At 39.3% G+C, this 20,736-nt stretch overlaps 3 protein-coding genes across 3 annotated transcripts; 1 reads left to right on the top strand and 2 right to left on the bottom strand.

Moving 5' to 3' along the window:
* The first annotated feature begins 4,128 nt into the window (after positions 1-4,128).
* Positions 4,129-9,147, top strand: emp1 (epithelial membrane protein 1). The gene is made up of 5 exons (XM_056372035.1): positions 4,129-4,257; positions 5,097-5,187; positions 5,716-5,818; positions 6,127-6,267; positions 7,449-9,147. Exons 2-5 carry the CDS (start codon positions 5,113-5,115, stop codon positions 7,604-7,606), a joined length of 477 nt encoding a protein of 158 aa, XP_056228010.1. The 5' UTR covers positions 4,129-4,257; positions 5,097-5,112; the 3' UTR covers positions 7,607-9,147.
* On the bottom strand, positions 8,812-14,156 carry f8a (coagulation factor VIII associated). The gene is made up of 12 exons (XM_056372033.1): positions 14,071-14,156; positions 13,587-13,633; positions 13,360-13,432; positions 12,178-12,337; positions 11,854-11,922; positions 11,615-11,735; positions 11,374-11,466; positions 10,982-11,046; positions 10,478-10,559; positions 10,283-10,329; positions 9,774-9,829; positions 8,812-9,657 (listed from the first exon to the last, which is right to left on the bottom strand). The coding sequence occupies exons 1-12, from the start codon at positions 14,127-14,129 to the stop codon at positions 9,576-9,578; spliced, it is 954 nt and encodes a 317-aa protein (XP_056228008.1). The 5' UTR covers positions 14,130-14,156; the 3' UTR covers positions 8,812-9,575.
* On the bottom strand, positions 14,066-19,598 carry si:ch211-243a20.4 (uncharacterized). Its single transcript, XM_056372034.1, has 6 exons — positions 19,275-19,598; positions 18,534-18,803; positions 16,482-16,603; positions 15,161-15,283; positions 14,921-15,031; positions 14,066-14,820 (listed from the first exon to the last, which is right to left on the bottom strand). The coding sequence occupies exons 1-6, from the start codon at positions 19,354-19,356 to the stop codon at positions 14,758-14,760; spliced, it is 771 nt and encodes a 256-aa protein (XP_056228009.1). The 5' UTR covers positions 19,357-19,598; the 3' UTR covers positions 14,066-14,757.
* Positions 19,599-20,736: the final 1,138 nt, after the last annotated feature.

Raw genomic sequence — 20,736 nt, 5'->3', positions numbered from 1 at the left:
AGAGGAGGAGAGTCTGTGTGACTTTGGTGGAGATTCTCGATTAATGTGTCGCTGCAGGTTTGCAGTCAGCTGCTTCAAGAATTAAGCCCGAGTGTCCAGATGCAACAAGAGCTCGATTTAATCTGAAAAAGGGGAGATGTGTGCTGTCTGTGTTACAACATCAGCACAGCATTGCTGCATATGGCCTCTGTTTTGTTCTTTGGGGGAACTTTAAAGAGAAAGAAAGCTTGAGTTTGTTGGTTTGGTTTAAGATGATATCTGTGTAGATAAAGAACCTCCCAGGACAGAGTATAACTTTAAAAATATATCAACCACAACATTCAAAGTTAGAAATGAGATCATTGTCAGTGTCTATTCCTGAAAGATTTCAGCAGCAGCTACTTCTGTGTAATATCTTTCCAATGGACAGCACAATGGATGTTAGACTGTTCTCTCTGCAGAGGCCCACATGTTGTGATGGGAATAGAAAACCCCACTGACTCAGAAGTGGTGTACAAGGGAAACTAGCACTGCTCAGCACCCACTCACTGTTCACTGTTAGGATATGACAAACCATCAGGGGTCAGATATAATGGTTTCAATCTTGACTTCTATTCAGACTTACTGCCCGGAGAAAATACTTCCCCTGGTCTATTCCCACACCCTCTGACAATAATGTAGCTCTTGAATGATTTTCATCTCAGCGGTACTATAATAAAAACAGAGACTTACACTAATGGCCCGGTCAGCATAGCACAAAGTTATGTAACGCAGAACTTGTGAGAAACATATTCACTCTAAAGGAGATATGTGCTTTCAATGGGCCTGATCCACAGATAAAACTTAACCCCGGTCTCTGCCTCTCATGTCGTACCATTACTTTCAAGTCTCAGTGCGAAGCATCCAATCCTCCGAAAACATAGTAAAGAACCCTCGAAGGCTGTTTTAACAATCAGGATGAAAAAAGATACAAAATAATGCAAATAAAAAATATATATAATATAGTCTATACTGCATGATAAAACATTTTTTTTAACTGTTTCCCATTGTTGTGCCACTTTTACCCAGAAAGTAAGTACATGTACTCAAGTAGCTTGCTACTAGTATCAGTTCTGTACATTTTTTTTTTTTTTTTTTATATATTTTTGGGCTTTTATGCCATTAATGGACAGCACAGTGGAGAGTGACAGGAAACGGGGAATGACATGCAGTGAAAGGCCATCCGATGCGGGATTTGAACCGGGGCGGACTGCAGCGAGGACTGTAGCCTCTACACATGGGGCGCCTGCTTAAACCACTACACTACACGATGCCCCAGTTCTGTACATTTTACTCAAGGACAAAGTTAAAAAAAAAAATTAATTTGTAAATCATCTAAGTGATTTTTCATGAAAAATACTAATTACAATTTCGCTGTTCAACTTTTTAAAGATGGGGATTGTCATTTATTTTTTTATTTTTTTATTTAATTTTATTTTTTGTCCAGTTGTTGGTAGGACAAAGTAAACAATGTGAAGGTGTCACTTAAGGCTCTGGGTAATTGTGATGGCATTTCTCAGTAGTGTCAGAAGTTTTACAAATCAAACAATGAATCATTTAATTGAGAAAATAATCAGCAGATGAATTTTGATTTTAAAAATGAGGTAAAATGCTGCTTACACATTGATGTGTCAATATTAAGAATCTGATAATATCACATATCATATCTCAGATACAGGGGACGTTTACTGTGTTTAATAACGTTTTGAAGTACATTTTGCTGATTTCTTATGTACTTGTACTTAAATAAGATCTTGAATGCAGGATTTTTACCTGTAACAGAGTACTGTGTGAGTAGGGTGGTACTTCCTACTTAAGTAAAGGATCTGACTTCTTCAACCATCACTGTTACTCTCTCTTACTCAATTTGTATAACATGAACTGAGTATTAATAGCCTACATTATGAAGTTTCGTTCTAGTATTTTATATTTTTAAACAAAATTACTTGTTAATAATTTGATGGGTTTTACAAAAAGACCAAAGAGATACAGGATGTTCTTGGGGTACTTGGATTAGGAAATGCAGTCAGAACCTAATGATATTTTTTCATCTTTGAGAATTATGGAAATAGCTTCAGAACAGCGGTAAGTGTTTTTAAACAACCTTCAGGTTTTTTTTTAGAGAGGACCTTGAGTCTAACAGCATCGTGTCTACAGATTGTTGGATCCATTGATGATACTCTGAACGACTGTAGGAGAGGGGAGCCTTCAATGCAGCTCCAAACCACAGGAAAATACACCCCTCTTCCTGTTTTACTTAATCACAGGAGCTGCACATACTGTACCTTCCCTGCTATCAGCAGTGAGCCGTATGAACAGGGTAATTTGACTCTGGCCTCATATTAAGCTACTGTACCTCACACAGATGACCCGAGTGGGAATCTGTCAGTGTAATTCCAGATCCTGATATATTTCCAGGTTGGGCCGCTCACACCGAGTGAATCTGCACTGTCAACAAATGAGGGAGTGGTCAGTGAAAGAGCAAAGGAAGCAATTATGGTATCTATCTTCATCCCACCTCCAGCAGTATAAGGCAGCCATTGTAATACTTGGATCAAGACTTCCTCAATCCACATGGTGTTCACTGAGAGACTGCAGAGCCTGAGGGGAGATAAGACAGAGGCAGAGATGAGCTGAGGCCTGGCAGGAAAGAAAAGACTTTGTCAATATAAAAATGCTCTTTTAATGTCCTTCTATGAAACTCCTTTGTAGTAATGAGAAGACCCATAATCACTTGAGCTTCCTCTCATCCGAGGTAGGTGATAAAAGGCTTTACAAGATGTGCACTGTCTGCCAAGTAATCCCCTAATAGCATGGTAGTATTTGACTACAGCCAATAATAACACCTATCTATTTCAGATATGACAGTTTGTCTTTATCTGAAGAGTCTAGTGTGTTAATAAACTCCACCCTGCTTCTGGTGGCTGCCACTATAATGTAAGTTTTTATATATCTGCTCACTCCTACCCTTTTATATTCCCATTTAAAAGAGGCCGGCGCACAGAGGAAAACACTAAATGTCTTATTCTCAACTTATTAGTTTGTAAATGTCAGAAAAAGGTTCCTACATGTATTATACAAATGACATTTCCAGTGGAAGCTCAGGCCGATGTAAGTGTTATTAAACCACTTGAAAAATAAATGTCAGTGTATATACTGTATATCTCTTTTTTTTTTATTAGTAGTATTTTGCCATCCAAAGTGTTGCAAATATGTACACATATCTACAGTCACATTTTAAAGAAATAAAGAATAAACAGGGCTGGACACGGTGATGAGGTTTATTTTGGAGACACAGTAAATCATTTCCACATGGGTCTGTTTTTGTGAATGCCAGTGTTGCATTTTTCCACGTCCTGATGCAAAAATTTGACCATAATGGTGTTTGACAGTGGGAATCTCACTGAGGATCCCATCATGATTGCGCACAAATCCTTCAGCTGTTTACACTCTATCTGTTCCCATGATGGCAAAACTTCATGCCGTCTAATGAGAGGAGACTGAACGACTTAATAATCTATTGAAAGCTTTCAAAGCTACATGAGCCAGTATTTTATTTCATTTCCCACCTCCTTGCAAACACGCCACCATCAGGGTGTAACTGCTGCCGCGGAGATGAAGATGTCCCCGGTGCCTGGTGCTCAGAACGAACAGTGCCGCTCTCTAGATCACTTTGTTAATGTCCCACCTTTGGAAAAGTCATTTTACGTGCATAATGAACCGGCAAGTGTGTGAAGATGGCTTGAAAGCACCAAATAAGAAGTTACGCTTTCACCGCTCTGCGAGACATATTTACGCATGATATTTCATTTTCATAGGAAAAAGCTGCACGGTTACAGCTGCTGTGGCCGGTTTATTATGAAGATGAGACACCTACGTAAAATACATCAGTGAAACAGCCTGCAGGGGGAAAGTATTTTAGGAATAGAAAGAAAGTAGAAACAGTGAAGCAGCTAAAGATATTAATAATCCATGAGACAATGTATGGTTTTGGAGACTTTACCCTTTACGCACAGTTTGGAGTTGCGGGGGGGCGGGGGGGGGGCGGTTTGGTTCGTCTGGACGTTTCACTGAGGAAAAAAAAAATTGAAACTTTATGGGTGGGGCTTTGTAAGGGGAAAGAGAGGGAACGGAGAGGGAAAACAGGGTGATGTGTGTGCTGTGAATTCAAAGCTGGGTGGGTCTACAGTGTTTAACATTCCCAAATAACTCCCGGGCCGTGCGTTAAAGCGCTTTCAGGTAACGTTTATTCACGTTGTTTACATTTTGTAAAGTTATGCCTTATGGACAATGCACTATATAAAAAAAAAGCTATTGCGCATGACTTATGTGTTTTATTTTTGTTCTGTAGAGTCTAGAAAAGTGAACTTATGCGTAGTTTAGACTTTCAGCAGCGCTTTGAAGGGTTGTACGGATATGACTGAGTGTTTAAAGGACGCATGACTCCAAACTGTAGATTCACACAGAGGCGAATAGTCACCAGCGTTTATATTATATCAGTATATAAGTTGGAGGTGTGTTTACTGTGATTTTCTGTCGTCGTATTCTCGCGCTCTTTTCAAAGTTGTTGACTATAGTACAGGGCCTGTGTGACGGAGCGGCACCCTAACACCGTCTAAACAAACGCGCCTTTCTATGTCGACGGAAACAGTCTAAAGGCGTGAAAATCGAGTCGTTAAGCAAAGGGAGAAGGATTTGTGGGCGCTGCTAATGGGTGACAATGCATTGGAGCTGCCTGATTATAGAAAAATCCGTTTTAAAGAGTAAAGGTTTTAAGGGTGAAAGCATGAATGTCTGAGCAGGAACTTGTGTTGTGTTTGTCATCAGATGTGTGTTATTCAGAAACGTGTCCGCGAGTGTTTCTGGGGCGAGTTTGGACTTGAATGCAACTGCTTTCCTTTCTCAGTCTTTTTTCTTTCTTTTTGAGACAATGTTTATCTGGGACAGATGTGTGTGTGTGTTTGTGAGAGAGAGAGAGAGAGAATTAATGCTTCCTCGTGTACAAGCCTTTGTTACATAAGCTCGTGCATGGAAAATAAATAATAGTGCGCATCCTTCCGCCTTTCCCCCGTTATCAGTTTTCAGAAGGCCACAATGTTGATGCTGGCTGGAATCGTTGTTCTGCACATTACCACCATCATCCTGCTTCTGGTGGCCACCATTGATAATGTAAGTACACATTACTTTTCTCTTCTTTTCTCATTTACCAAACGGCCGGGCTGAGAGGAAGAGCAGCCGGTTTCCAATGAGTTTATAAACGCCAATTATAGGTTCCCACACTCTTGTTTTCAGAGTAAATGCAAACACATCAAGCAATATATATTTATGTATGGAAGCTCGGCCCAGCACGCGTTATTACATCACTTGGAAATACCAAGGAGTCAAATGTCAGACTATAATTTAGGGGGTGGGTATTTTGCCACCCACAGTGCTGAAAATGTACATATCTCTACACCCACATGTTCACCAACCCTTACAGTATATATAGTTTAAAAACTGTTACATTACCAGGGGAAACTAAATCGGTTTGTCAACATGCATACATGGGGGGCGTGACAAAAACTTTAAAGGCTTGATGACACACTAAATCTACAAAACCTTATCACTAAATATATTTTTTTAGTAAATGTGACTCAGCTTCTTGTATGTGCGTTGATATCCTCAGCATCTGTGTTTATTCTTTCTCTTTGTCTTCAGGCCTGGGTGATCAATGACTCAATGTCAGCTGGATTGTGGGGCAAGTGGGAGTTGAAAACCAGCTCAGTCTGGCATTACACCAACCTGAAAGACTACCCACAGGGTAAACTCTTACTTTTGTCACAATAGAACTCATATGTTTACTTGATCTGACAAGGGAGTCCAGATGTTAATGATGTAGAAACCGTAAGGATTTTGATCAGGGGTGTGACTGAGACTGTAACTGGTATGATTCTACAATTTGTTCACAAGTTATTATTGATAATTTTATGAACGTTAATGGTATTAATAGAGCAGTTATAATGTAGATATTAAACTTTAGCATCGCTTCATGGTGAACATTGTATTATATCTGTGTTAATGTTGACCCTTCACTGACTGTCTGTGTGTTTTGTTGTTCCGCTGCTGCAGAATATCTCCAGACGGTGCAGGCCACCTCGGTGCTGGCCTGTATTTTTGCCATCCTGGCCTTGTTTGTGTTTGTGGCTCAGCTGTTCACCCTGCCCAAAGGCCAGAGGTTCACCTTCACTGGCGTTTTACAACTAATTGCCTGTAAGTAACCTGGACTCAAATGTCTGACCTGCAGCCGGAAGAAATATTGATTTATTTGCTTGTTTCTCGGAGCTAAGATTTTTTAAGTTTCTATTGAGGACGTGGGCCATTTTTTTTTTCTGAATATTACATTTGACATGAAATCTATTAAAGCTCAGCCCCCAGCACATTGTGTTTAAGATGGATGCAGACACACTCTGGAGACAGTTTTAGGAAAGCTCAGTTTTTTGGCGAGAAAAATGGCATTTTAGTCCAGACAGAGGTTTGAAACAGAGAGAAAAGAATCCATTTTCAATTTAACCTTCTCACATCATATTTCAACAGTCTGCAGGTTTTCAGTTTAAGAAAAAACTGGTTCAACTGGTCAGGTCAGATCTCAGGCTTCAATGGCACAATTGAAAATCTCTGCAGTAAACCAAACAGTAACCGTCAGTGTCTTAGGTGACTATGAATCTTTATTTGTGTTAAAATGTCACACCACGATGGCATTTTCAGAATATGTTGCTCCTGTAAATGTCATGTATGTTTCAGTAACATTTGCAGGTTGAAAAATCTTTGCAGATACTGTCTGGAGTTTTTTTTTAGTAAATGTGCAAATAAGGGGCCGCAATTAATCTTCAGAGGCTGGAGCGAGGCCTCGAAATGTCTTTTTAAAAACACAAGTGTTTTGAGCTCTAGTGCCAATTTGTGATCGGTAACATGGGCAGAATATTATGATGATTATCAGTGCTTGACATTGTCATTAACTTACAATATTCACTAGTTATGTCACATTGATGTGTGTTATTAGCACATCATCTTGTATTTAAAAAATGTTGAGTGTTTTAGATATGCTGTGACAGATTTAGGTAAAACTGAATAATATCGTCATGCGAGACTTTCGTCACATTACAGTTAAATTAAGTGGATTAATTATGGTTTATCAGTGGCACTGCTACTGGTACATGAGAAATGTACACAGAGCAGAAGTAATGGGATTTCGACATGTATTGTCATGAGTTTATATCATCGGAAAATTAGTAAGGTGAAACTGTCATGTTTCTCATTTCACTGTGATCATAGTGGAACCGTTTGCTACACAATCCTTGTTCATGAGCTTTATCTCATAATAGGAAAAGTAATTACTTCGTAATTGCCTTGTCTTGACGCACGTGACAATATTCCCCTCTTCTCTCCTGCAGGCCTGTGTATAATGATAGCAGCCTCGATTTACACGGCTGAGCTTCAAATCAAAGAACAAGGAGGGTACGGACATTCCTATGTCCTGGCCTGGATCTCTTTTGTCTTCACCTTACTCTTAGCAGTTACCTACCTCATCCTGCGGAAGAAGAGCGAGTGAGAGGATAAGAGGAATGAGGGCAGGGCTGGGATCATTTTTCTTTGGATATGGGAAATTAAAGAATGGGATTTGCCTCAAAATTTGTAAAAACCTGAAGACGGTTGATCAACATCTGTAGCTAGGAAAATGGGGAGTCGTATTCAATCACTAACAAGAGCCATTTGTTTTTTCTATTTTGAATGTTATGAATGGGAATAGATCTCATGCTAACATTACATGAAGGGCTGAACTTTATGTGAACAATTTTTAGTCTTAACATTTCCGTTTGATTAAAGTGAGAAGAGGGCAGAGCAATATTTTATAAAGGGGTAGGGCAGCATGAGGTACAAAATGATGATTGTCATTATGAGGATGGAACCCCTAAAAACCCATTTCATATCATTATGACCATAAAAAATTATTTCCAATGTCTTTTAAAGCTAATTTCATACAAGTTTGAAGAACTCAGTCCACGGCCAGTAGTTTGACATTTTGATAAATACTCTTCCTTGCTTTCTTGGCAAGAATAATGGAGAGGATGAGAGGATCAATACCACACTGAACACTGAGCCAGCACGTTAGCTTAGCTTAGCACAAAGACTGGAAACAGGAGAAAATGAGTAGCTGTGCTCTGTCTAAGGGCAACACTGCCAACTGACACCTTTAAGATCCATTATTTTTTGAGCTTTTAATGAAGACGCCATCTTATTTGTTTGAAGTGTACATATTGTGGTTTTACTGGGTGGCTATGAGCAGAAGTATTAGTGCAATTTTAGAACTGGTCGTGATGGGTAGTTTAGTTGGCTTTGGAGAGAGCCAGGCTAGCTGTTCCCCCCTTTTTTCAGTTTCTATGCCAGGCTTCATATTTACCATACAGACATGAGAGTGGTATTGATTCTCTCATCTAAGGCTCAACAAAATAGCAAATAAGCATATATCCCAAAATGTCACAGTACTGCTTTGGGAATCTTAACATAGTTAGTGTGAGAAGGGTAATGCCCTTGTTAAAAGCCCTTTTGAGATGTAGTAGTTGAATATATTTTGTAAGACTAAAGTACTTATCATCCTGTATAATCGTATTGTGAGGCTGACAGCTACTACTGCAGGTTTCCAGAGTCAAGGAGAGAAAAATAAAAAAAATACTGTATCTGAGAAGGTACGGCATGTTGTTAAAACTACAACATTCCTGTTGCGGAACTTGAACAATCAGGAAAGACAAGCCTTAATTTACAGTACAAGTAGTTTTAATCATGTATCATTATTTTACAACTGAAGTATAGTGTATCCTTTTTTATTCTATGTACATTGTAACCATTATATTTTTGTAACATTTTGTATGGAGTGTTTTTTTTTTTAATCATGTTTGAATTTAAGTCTGTAGTTGGCTGCTATCCTAAGAAAAGTACATGCAATTTGTACAAGTGAACATAAAGTTAACCAGGGATGGAGGACAATGGTGTTTCATTTCACCATATCACAGAGCTATACAATAGAAAGTTTTGTTTGTAATTACATTGGAATAAAAGCCATATCATTTATTAATAAATCAAATTATAACACAAGGCATTCATGTTTCATCTGTTAAACTGCTGTGAATACAACAAGACCCAAAACAGTCACTATTACATAGTAAATATGTATGAATCGTTCCAGTTTTGTAGCCTTCACTTGAGTAAGAGGAAACATTGTTGAAAATAATTTAAATTTAGTCTTAAGTTAGCATCCTGATAGAAATCTTCACATCAGGGTGATGAAGGACAACCCACAAAACTAGACAATGCTAATAGATTGACTGATTTCTAAATCTGCATGGCTTTGCTTAATAAGGGCAAAGTTTTGTATGTGTTGCGTGCATTTGTCTGAGTGCAAGTTTCAACACCAGAGTTTTGAAAACACTTCTTCAGGCCTTACAACAGACCCAGTCAGAAACAGGAATGTTCCATTATATAAAGTATCGTTCCCAGAGGAAGTGAGTAAAAACTGGACTGTACTAAATGCCTTGGCCAGACGGCGTGATGCGCTCCTGAACCACCAGGTGGAGAAGGTGATTCTGCTCAGCCGTCAGAAGCGGCCTGAGGGGAAGAAACCCGCAAACACATGAAAAATATGGAAAATTAAGCCCCAGAAGCAATGAAAATGCTGCGCAAGTCTCATCATATGATGGAAATTAACATTTTCAAATGCTCACCACAGCTCAGTCTGAAGAGACTTGAGGGACTCTGTGTCTTTCTCCTGACACGCCATCTGCGAAACAGATTTGCTGTTAAAACACTGCACAAATAAAACCATAACCTTGACAAGTTCTCAGAGTCTTGTCGATGTTTATGCTCTCTTTTAACTACTCCAATAACATGGATAGAGCATGCTCATCCAGAACAAGTTGCTTTACAGAATCTTTTTTTTTTTTATTAAGGGGATTAAGTCATGAATAAACATCAATCAGCGTCTATTAATATCGCCTGCCTCACACTGAGGGAAACAGGGAAAAGTCTCATCACACACACACACACACACTCAAATGCAAACACACACACAAATGCAAATGCTACAAATAGAAAAAATTGGCAAATGAAGACAAACTCCAGCACATTTATCACTGTCATGTGAAGGCCACGAAGACCATGATTTTTCCTGTATGAGTCAGGAAGGATCAGGAAATCCTGTGAACTGTACAAGTATGTGGATGACGAAACTCACCACTACAGACTGCAGGAGGAGGAAAACATTCTCAGGCAGGAAAGTCACTGAAGGAGAGGACAAGTACCATGTTAACATTACTTCAAACAAATCTCACTCACAGTGTTTATAATACAGTTTTGTGAATTGCCAGTCAAAAGAATCTTAACTTTTTTTTTTTTGCTCTAAAATCATTAAATATCGAGGTGTATTTACCTTGGCTGTGAGGGTCAAAGGACTCCCATGCATATCTCTCCAGGGTCTGTGCATGTTCTGGTAACAACTTCTGAGGTGGAGGCTGCACAGGAAAACAGCATGGTCATGTATGTCTTACTCTACAAACTATCCAAATTTTTTTTCCAAGACTTATGTTAAGTAATGTCCAGATGTTGGATAAATAATCAAAACAGTCAAACAATGATAATACTCTTGGCATGCTTAAAATGTAATTGCTCTCCTTTCTGCCAGTTCACCTTTTGACCAACTGATGAATGTTTGACACAAAAAAATTGGCAGACATTCATGTTGCTGTGTATCTGTTGTAAAAGTACTTTGCACAGGGTTCACAGCGTTTCATCAAGACTGCCTATAAAACATTGTCAAAAAATAAAGATTTTAATAAGTGAAGTGAATAATTGCTGAATGGTTTGGTTCATACTTTTTAAAATATGATTTTCCCTCGTTGAGTGTGTATTTTAAGCTTCAGTTACACATACTTACCTCAAGCAGCATCAGCAGCAGTACTCGGGAGATCTCACATGTTGCCACAATGTCCAGAAACGCACCTTGGGAGAATTTTAGGGAAATGAAGACACAGAAGATGAATGACGGGGGACATTATTCAATAGTTTTCCAGTCAGTGTAATCCAATAAAATGCAACAATAATACTAAAATAGACAATGACACAGTGATCCCGGAATCTGTGTCTTAAGTTTGTTTAACCATCCTAGTTTTTTTAATTTCAATTTTATTTTTTGTTTATTTTGTTTTTTGAGATATTGCATGCAGCTCCTTTTTGTGAAATTGTATCACTGAGGATCCATTTAACATATTGTTCAAACATGAGATGATTTTGAACAGGTAGAGTCTGTAGATAAATGCGCAGCCTCACCAACAGGGGTGCTAGTGCCTGGTAGCTGCAGTCCTCTCTCCTGACACATCAGCTGCATCTCTGTGAACACTGACAAAGCACCGTCATAGTCACCTGCAGAAACAAAAGTGACGAGCTTAAACTACAGAAAATCAAGTCATACCAGCTGTATATGCGCATGCAGGTTAAGAAATAAAAACCAAAAAAAAACAACACTGAAATCTCCTTCATAATCACATGTGAATGGATAGACTGAACTCACGGGTGAGAATTTTACACGTGGCTATTTCTCCCATTGACAGCAGCGCTTCAATTGGTGTCTGCGTCTGCAACTCTACAGCCCTCTGATAATGAACAATAGCCTCTCCTGGTCTGTTCATCTCCTATTGAAGACAGAAGAGGAGCTGAGATTAATATGTCATATGAAATACATACACTTGAAGCAAAAATCAAGGTCATTTATGGGACTTCAGACCCTAAAGCTCTGATCCAGAGTTTTACCTTGAGTGCGTTGCCAAGTTCTAGACACAGGCTGGCTGCCATCACAGGCTGGTTCATCTCAATGTACACCTGTAAGCCATTTGTACAGCAGCATTAAAGTACTGTCTCTATAGCAATGTGGTCACAACACAGGAATGTACACCAACATCTATTCTGCACACCCTTAATCTGTTCATATATTCCACAAAAGATTTCCTACAGGATACAAATACTACCAGAATTCACATTTAATGTAGTACTACTTTCATTTTCCAGATATATTCAGAGCACAACTGATGCTTTACACACTGAAAATATCGTCAGAAACTAGGAACCATAGTTTACCTTGATTGCAAAGCTGTAGCAGTTGAGTGCAGCCTGTAGGTGCTCATCGAAGCCAGGGGCCTGCAGGGCTCTGTTCTCCTTCTCAGATGAGAGAAAGAGGCGGGCAGCATCGGTTAATGCCAAGGCCTCACCAGGAGCGTTAAAGAGAGTCTGCTCACACCTGCAGTCAAGACATTCAGGTTGTGTAACAACAACAGATGCACCAGTGAACATGTCAACAGTAAACATGTCATTACTATGAATGATACAAGCTCCCTCTGGACCAATTAGCAACACCTCTGTCACCCTGTGGTGGTTTATGGTGAGGGACAAGAATTACTAGAGAGGAATAATCACTCACTGGACTGGACCTTTTATGAGATTATCTAAATGAATGGTTATTAAATATTTAACATGACAATGTAACAGTCTGATGAGACCAACCCTTGTTTAACCTTGTGTTCAACTTTTTTTATTTTATTTGTTGAGTTCATGATGAGGTTGTTGTGAAACACTCTCAACCCCTTTGACTTTGAGCAAACTATATGGCCAAAAGTAAGTGGAAACCTGAACAATAAACCCATATGTGGTGTGCTGCATATCTTAACCCAGAACCAGTGGCATTAATGAGTTGCTGTAACTGCCTCCACTTCTGTGGGAAAGTTTTCCACAAGATCTTGGAATCTGGCAGCAGGGATCTGGTCCCATATGAGGTTGGCCATTGATGATGGCTGATATGTATGGTATCGTTTGATATTGTCTCAAAGATGTTCTATGGGGTTGAGGTCAGGGCCTCGAAAATAGCCTAAAGCTATGTCAGAACCGCAAGGAGTAGTGGGTGAAAAGTCCTAAAACAAGCAGAGAAAGTCTCTTAGCTGCTACAAAAAGTGTTTGGAAACTGCGATATCTGCAGAGGGGGAGTGGGATTTACCATATTGACAAGTAGGGTGCCCAAACTTTTGCACATGCCTACTATTTTTTTTATTTTTTATATTTTTTTCACAAAATAAAGTGTAACAATACATTAACACTGACAAATTTTTAATGCCTGTTTACTGCAGATTTTTGTTTGTTTGTTTTTTTTTTACTTATTTTTATCTAAAATAAAAATCTACATAATATGTAATTTGCCCTGGGGTGGCCAAGCTTTTACATACAGTACATGAGTATAGCGTTTGCATGAAATGGACCGAGTCCTCTCACCGAGCCATGGCCAGGTTACAGAAGGCAGCATACTGCAAACAGTCCTGCTGCTTTAGCTCCTTGGCTAACTGACCTGAAAGAACACAATGAAAAGCACATGAGAACAAACTGCCAAGACACAGCTTAATGACACACTTTCCCCATTACCACGGCGGAGCAATAAGAGAAAGCCTGAACAGGCACTTTAATTTTGACGCTTAGCAGCAGGTTATGAGACTGGCACTTACCAAACTGCTCACTTGCCTCCGCAACATTGGGCTTCCGCAGAAAACGTCTGCGACAAAGAAATGCAACACTGTCAGCCCTCTAAATGTTTTACAATTAACCTGTTACCATCTTAACATAAATCGAGTTTAGTCAAATCGAGCTGAAGAGAACGAGGCACCGTTGGGCTATATGCTTAGCTAACTAGCACTGACCATGTTTAGCTACATTACCACCATTAACTGTCAAATAGCGTCGTAGCATCTTCTTTACTGCGTCTCATGAGCCTCGACTAAACAATTAAAAACTATGAACATGATATCTGCGTTAACAATTACACTAAATGCGTTAATACACAACGCTGACTTCAAAGATAGGCTAACAGTTAGCTTAGCTTATTAGCGCTGGCTGTATAACTCATCTGTAACATCAAATACGAGTAATGTAAGGCTAATCCCTGATCTTGTCGCCTCTTTCAAAATGAATAACTGTGATTAATAGCCTTACTTTTTCAGTTTATTTGACACAGCACGGTATCTCGCCAGGAAATCGCCTTCTGCAGCCATTGTCAATGTAGCAAAACAAACCAAAACAAACCAGGAAGTCGAACTGACATCAGCGTTGGCATTGGCTCGTGGAATCCAGACCTCGCAATTTCATTGGTCATCGTACGCAGATATGACGCTTATTCGGGAGGGTGTGCCCACATAAGGAGTCACAGAAAATAGAGAAATCACGTTTTCTAGCCAGAAATCAAACTGAGACAGGTGACAAGGAAAGATTAATTTTTTTCACTTACTGGAGTCATAAACAGCCAGTACAAAATATACAGTAAATTAAACCTTACAACAGTAAATACAGTCGGTAGAATTAGCTCCACTGCAACAAGCCACAACACTATAATGCTGGTTACATGATAATGCAATAATAATCCAACAGTATGGCACACAATAATGTAACACGGATAGAGGCTATTTGGCCTGTATAGTGGGAACTTTTGCTAATAACACCTTTTGTATCTTTATTTTAAAATTACATGTAACGGAAGTATTTTTACATTGTGGTTTTTACTTATACTTTCTAAAGAATCTAAATATTCTAGCAACTGGTGACAATGAAACAGCAAAGCAAATGGACATGATCTTAGCATCTGATATAAATATCACAGTCTGGATACGTAAATGTATTTATGATTCAAAAGTTCTCATAGACAGACTCAAACACGCCTTCATCTTGGTGTTCTGTGGTTTGCCCCATCTGTGGAGGAAGTAGAACACAGGTGCATGTGTCAAAATGCATGTCATTGTTTCCCACTGATAACAGAAAATGTGACAAAGCGTCTAAAGTTCGCACTGACTGTTTTATGAGGTTTGTTCTTCTTGGCTTTAGCTTTCCCTTGATCTGACTTTCCATTGGCAGCTGAGGGGTCCAGCACATCATAAATGGACCTGGGCCGAGGCTCTAGACTCTGAGAAAATATGAATATGAATATGAACAGATGAATGCAGGGGTGATGGAGGACAAAAATGACATGATGGAATTTCATTCAAGTGAAATGTGCCTGTGTATATACACTGATGAGTAGTATAGTGCTTACCGCATAGAGAGACGGAGCTGTTGTTACATCCACTTTGTCTTCCTTTGTCTCTTTCGCCTTCCTTTCTTCTTTGTTCTGCTTTCGTTTTCCACCCGTTTCGCCACACTGAGTAATCTGCTCTTTCTAAAAACAAGTCAATACATCAGACAGGACGCAACTAACTAACCCAACCCTGACAGAACAGCGGCTGTATTTACCTCACAGTATTGCTTCCTCTTTAGTTTTATGAGTTATATAGAGTTTATTAAATGTATGGATTTCACTACTTGTACCAAATAATCCGGCTGGATGTCAGTGCAGGCCTGTCTCTAGACCTCATCCATTAAAACAACACAAATTGAGAGGATGAGGTAACAGTGAGTGTGTGCTACCTTGTAGAGTCCATGGTTACTGAGAGAGACAAAGTAGTCCCTGTCCTGAAGATAGGACTCTATTTAAGAGTCCAGGCCAGTTTTCCAGTCGATCTAGTTGTATTGTACGGTCAACTGTGACAAAAGGACCAGGGCTGAACTTTCTCCTGAATCAGTGTGTAGATAAATACCATTAAGGAAGCATGCAGTCACAGAACTGCAGTGAGGCTTCAGTTACTCCATGTCAAAACTTTTTCAATTATCTTACTTACAAACGTTTGATTTGAGTTTGTGGTTTGCTAATTTGCTCTTTTTTAGACAAGGCCTGATGACAGCTGAGGAATAGGAGAACTACCTGATGTGAGAGAGCTATTGGCTGCAATAAATGTGTCTCCAGTTAAGAACACCTTTAAAGAAGACTGGAGGGTGAGCATCAGCTGTCCACACTAGAAAACACTGACAACTTCAACTGAAATATGTGCAGGGCTCAACCTGAAAATTCCTTCAGTTCAGTTTAGCATGGAGTATGTTATCTTAAGTAACCTGAGCTCTGAGGCGATCTGATGCTTGAACCAGGAATGATTTTAGACTTCACTTGATGATTATTTTCATAATTGAATATTCTACTAATTCTACTAATTCTTTTCTCGGTTGATTAATTTTTTGGTTTATGAAATGTCAGAAAATAGTGAAATTTTCCTAAATGTTGGGGTGACATCTTGTCCAACCAGATATTACATTTGCTATCACATAAAACAATGCAGTAAATCCTCAGCAGCTGGGACTACAAATAGATGCTAATTAATTTTGTGTGAATTGACGAATTGATAGATCAACTAATCTTTGCTGTAAGCTTCAGAAACTCATGTCCCTCATAACACCACAGTCTGAGTCTGTGATTTAGCAATATCCTTAGTAATGTAAGACATGCTGTTTCTCAACTTCCAGGTCATGAGCAGCTCACGTCTTACCGGATGTCCTCTGAAGACATACACTGATCCGATCACGCTGAAAACCAGCAGCACACCGGTCAAGAAGGCCAGTACGATGAATTCTGTGTAATCCAACATCACAGGTTCTGTGTAGCCGGAATCTGGAAAACACACACTGTTCAGTGTCTGTGCCAGGAATGCACCATAACTGGACAGCAGAGGTAGACTGAGAAATCTCTCATCTGTGAAGCAACTAATCCACTGGCTAAAGATATTTAAGATCAATCAACTTTTTGTACTTTTATTTCATGTATTTCAATCAAATGGATATTTTGTCAGAAATTAGCAAATCTGATAATTTCTTCTGGCATCTGACAGTGTTTCCCAACATGGGGGTTGGGACACTCCATTGAGTGCCAAGATAAATTTACATGGTCACAAAATGATTAAAGGGATGAGAAAGAAAAACATACGTCTCTGTGACACAAAATTATGTTTATTTGTTCGGATTTTTCTCCAGGGGTTTTTCTTGGGAAATACTGGACGCTTGGGTTCACTACTCATGTCCGTACTAACAAGGAGGACCCATGGAGACAAACAAGTTTCACGGCCTGCCCTCCGTGGGCTTGCTGATGCTCACAAAACCACCAATAGTTTGCTCATGAGTAAACATTGTGTAAATAATCAGCCTACAACTTTATCTAACAATTTAATAGACTTTGTGCCAAGCAGCACTTTTGTTTTTTGTTTGTGTCAATAATCTTGGGACCAACACTGTCTCCTGGAATTCATGTTTATATACTAATTTGCAACAGCAAATACGTTCTGTACGAAACATAATTGCGACCTATTTACGTTTCTTATCAACGTCATGAGGAAATTATGTTAATTTACAGGTTTAGCAAGTCACAAATACGTTGATACCGAATGTAGCCTATCAGTAAAATGTTCAGAGACAACATATATGTTTTCTCACAAAATATCCTATTTTCCATTTGTAGCGACTACAGCATTATTAAACTATGGTACGGTTATGTCAGGGCACTCACAGCACTCGGTTAAGATCAGTGAAAGATTGTGGTTTGATTTAATACAGAAAAAGTTCACAGTGACTTCAGACTGAATGTTTATTTAAATCTAACCACAACCACAATCTTGACAGTCATTCGGTTTGTACGATGTGATACCCACCCCAACCACCTCCTGGTGCCTCTGCTATTACTAAATGAAACACTTCATTCATTCAGAAATGCGTTGCCTGTGATCATAATCCAGCCAGCGATTATGTTTCCTACCAAAAAAGTATTTGCTGTTGCAGTTTAGCTGTATAGAAACATCATTTCTAGAACACAGGGTTGCAAGGGACATACAAAAGAGGAATCCAAAAAAAACTACAATGATAATCTTCTTCTCCTCCTGCTCTCCTCTTTTGACCTTTTACTTTCCAAAACAGACAATTCGACATTCATGCCCACTTCATGCTGCAATTTCGCAGCTATGCGGAGGTAAGAAGGTATAAGCAGGTTTTGAGCTAATCTTTTAGGCTCTCCTTTTTTTTTAACTCAACTTCTGTCACTCCCGGAAAAATGGTCAAAAAGTGTTGTGACCCTAATTTCACCCACCTTCAAGTGTTGCCACTGATCGCAGCCATAAACACTTTTGCCTTCACACGTGGTCGGACGACTCAATGTACAAAACGTACTACACCTTAATCTGCCTGTCCCGCCACTTTTATTTAATTGTTTGGCAAATTGCACCAAATTAGACTTTTCCATTTGCTCCAAAGGCTGGGAACCACTTCTCTGTACAGTTACGTAAAGACTCTACTTGTTTAAGCTATATGATTACACAGTCATTAGTGAGGCCATAGCCAGTGTATTTTTTACTTGAGATAAAGTCTTTTACTGGAAGATCACACCATGTTATCACCTTTAATTTGAAAATCTGAAACAAAAAAAGAGCTGAAGAATTGAATATGTTTTATCTATATCACAATGTCTTTTTAGTTGTAATTCTGTACTGTTACTTCACTGCCCTAAAAATCCTTTTCAGTTTCATCTTCCATTCACACTGTCCTCTTTTGTTACTCACCTCTCACTCGAAGAAACCAGTACGCCTTTAATCTTTGATACTGGCAATAGTATTCTCCTGAAACGTTCAGGGGTCCCACATTCAATGTCAGTGGAAAAATAGTAGTCTTGCCAGCCGTCGCTTCAATGACACAGTTATATATCATGTTGTGGTGAAGATCGTAGCAGGCCATCGTGTCTTCAGTTTGGTTTGCTGGTTTTGTCACGCTACATTTAATTGTGAGCTTTTCATCTGCAAGGGCCACAAAGACTCTGGTTTCCAGGGATAACTCTGTGAGGGGACATAACCTACGGGTCAGTATCAGAGCTGGTACGATTAGTCGATTTATCAATTTGTCGATCAGATGAAGTTGGATCTGCAACAATTTTGATAAACAGATGATTAAGCAAAAACACAACTGTGTGGATTTTCTGTATTTGTCTCTGTCATTATACACCCAGTATTTACACTCAGTATCTGTTTGAAAACAAGCAATTTAAACACTTTACCTTGGATTTTGGGAAACTACTTTTCACTTTTTTTTTTTTAAACTTTTCTAGACACAAAACTAAACCATAAATAATTGATAATGAAAATGAAAACATAAGTTGCGGTTAATATGAATGTAAAGAAACAAATAGATCTCTGGCTGCAAACAGTTCAAGAATTATACTTTGTAACAGTTAATGAGCACTCGTACAACTTAATACATGTCAGTCAAATATACAGTATGTCAATCTGAACCTAGTTTGGATGGCTTACTTGGTGCATCCATTCCCGAGCAAACAGAAGGGAAGAAGAATATCCAAGTCAGCATGAAGAAAAGTCTTCCAAAAGATTCCATGTTGTTGTTTGGGGGTTTACTGAGGGGTGTTTATCGTCTTCTTCTACAAGTTTGTTCCGTGTATCAACTCAGTGTTTCTCAGTTTGTCCTGGTGCATAAACTATAGTGTTGGGTTTCCTCTTTCTAGCTAAAGCCACTTCCTCAAATCGTAAGTTGGCTGTTTTTCTGGACATTCACATGTTGTGGACACTAAAGAGGCCAGAGCACAAATAAAAAAACACATTTACAAATGTTTGAGTCATGAAATTTAAGATTAAAACCTGAAAACATACACACACATGCGCACCAGAGGGGTAAAGCCAGAAGTAGCAAAGAGAAATGTGCAAAGAGTGTGTGTGTGTGTGTGTGTGTGTGTGTGTGTGTGTGTGTGTGTGTGTGTGTGTGTGTGTGTGTGTGTGTGTGTTAAGAGGGAGTATTTCTGGTTGCATTATTTTTGCGACGTCAGGCTGGAGATGTGAAGTGAAGTGCAATGTTGGCTTTCCTCCACAGAGAGACAGTGTTGGAGAAATAAAAGTGTGAGCCCCAAGTGCACTCCTCGTCATGTGGTTTTTTAAAGGCAGAAGAAGGGAAAGATTCAAGCAGGGAGGGAGAAAGTATTGTGCGTTTGTGTGTGTGTGCGTGCGTGCGTGCGTGTGTGTGTGCGTGCGTGTGTGTGTGTGTGCCTGCGTGCATGTGTGTGTGTGTGTGTGTGTGTGTGTGAGTGTGTGTGTGCATGTGTGTGTGTGCGCAGTTGGAATTCAGCTGAAGGTGACAGATTGCCTGTTGTTAATGTGAAGCAGCTGTGGCTGGTGGTGTGACTTCTTCACCGCAGTAACTCTGCCAGGAGAAGCGCACAGATGTTGAAGCGCAGCGGTTATCATTATTTAACCCCATTTGTCTGTCTGTTTTTCGTTCTGCCTTTACGTCTCCTCCCTGCTCTCTGCCTCCTCACTTGACTTTTTCACCATTTTCTTTCTGGCTGTATTGATGGCCAACTCTGACCTCACCTCAGCCACAGCATGAAAACAGACGCAGAGAGCGAGAGCTGGAATAACATCTGGATGCCAGTCAATAAAGAATAATTCATTCCATTTTTTTTCATCCCATCTCCTACACTCCTTATCTCCACTCTTTCCTGGGGAGTAAAGTATCCAAATCCTTACTTAATATAAAAACACAGATAGATGAGCACTCAGATTGAAAGAATCACAGCACACATTCAGATCCTCCTAAATGCACCTACAAATCTAATCATTCTAAATACAAGTGAAAAGGGCCTGAGTGATATTTTTAAGATGGAGTAAAATAGAAAACAGGTTGTTTTCTACAAAATGAAAGTCTCCAGTGGTGAACTGTAGTGGAAGGCAACTAATCTTTCAACAGTGCAGCCTACTACAATTT

Source organism: Seriola aureovittata, chromosome 3 (genome assembly GCF_021018895.1).
Source record: "Seriola aureovittata isolate HTS-2021-v1 ecotype China chromosome 3, ASM2101889v1, whole genome shotgun sequence".
Taxonomy (NCBI): domain Eukaryota; kingdom Metazoa; phylum Chordata; class Actinopteri; order Carangiformes; family Carangidae; genus Seriola; species Seriola aureovittata.
The sequence above is the reverse complement of the archived record's forward strand: the minus strand, read 5'-3'. Positions and strand labels throughout refer to the sequence as shown.

Coding starts and splice junctions, on each gene's coding strand:
- emp1 (XM_056372035.1), top strand. CDS start 5,113: ATGTTGATGCTGGCTGGAATCGTTGTTCTGCACATTACCACCATCATC. Junction 5,188..5,715: donor TGGTGGCCACCATTGATAAT/GTAAGTACACAT, acceptor CTTTGTCTTCAG/GCCTGGGTGATCAATGACTC. Junction 6,268..7,448: donor CGTTTTACAACTAATTGCCT/GTAAGTAACCTG, acceptor TCTCTCCTGCAG/GCCTGTGTATAATGATAGCA.
- f8a (XM_056372033.1), bottom strand. CDS start 14,129: ATGGCTGCAGAAGGCGATTTCCTGGCGAGATACCGTGCTGTGTCAAAT. Junction 13,433..13,586: donor GGAGGCAAGTGAGCAGTTTG/GTAAGTGCCAGT, acceptor GTGTTCTTTCAG/GTCAGTTAGCCAAGGAGCTA. Junction 12,338..13,359: donor TGTAACCTGGCCATGGCTCG/GTGAGAGGACTC, acceptor TCTTGACTGCAG/GTGTGAGCAGACTCTCTTTA.
- si:ch211-243a20.4 (XM_056372034.1), bottom strand. CDS start 19,356: ATGGAATCTTTTGGAAGACTTTTCTTCATGCTGACTTGGATATTCTTC. Junction 15,284..16,481: donor ATGTCTTCAGAGGACATCCG/GTAAGACGTGAG, acceptor ACTTGTTTTTAG/AAAGAGCAGATTACTCAGTG. Junction 15,032..15,160: donor CAGCTCCGTCTCTCTATGCG/GTAAGCACTATA, acceptor ATATTTTCTCAG/AGTCTAGAGCCTCGGCCCAG.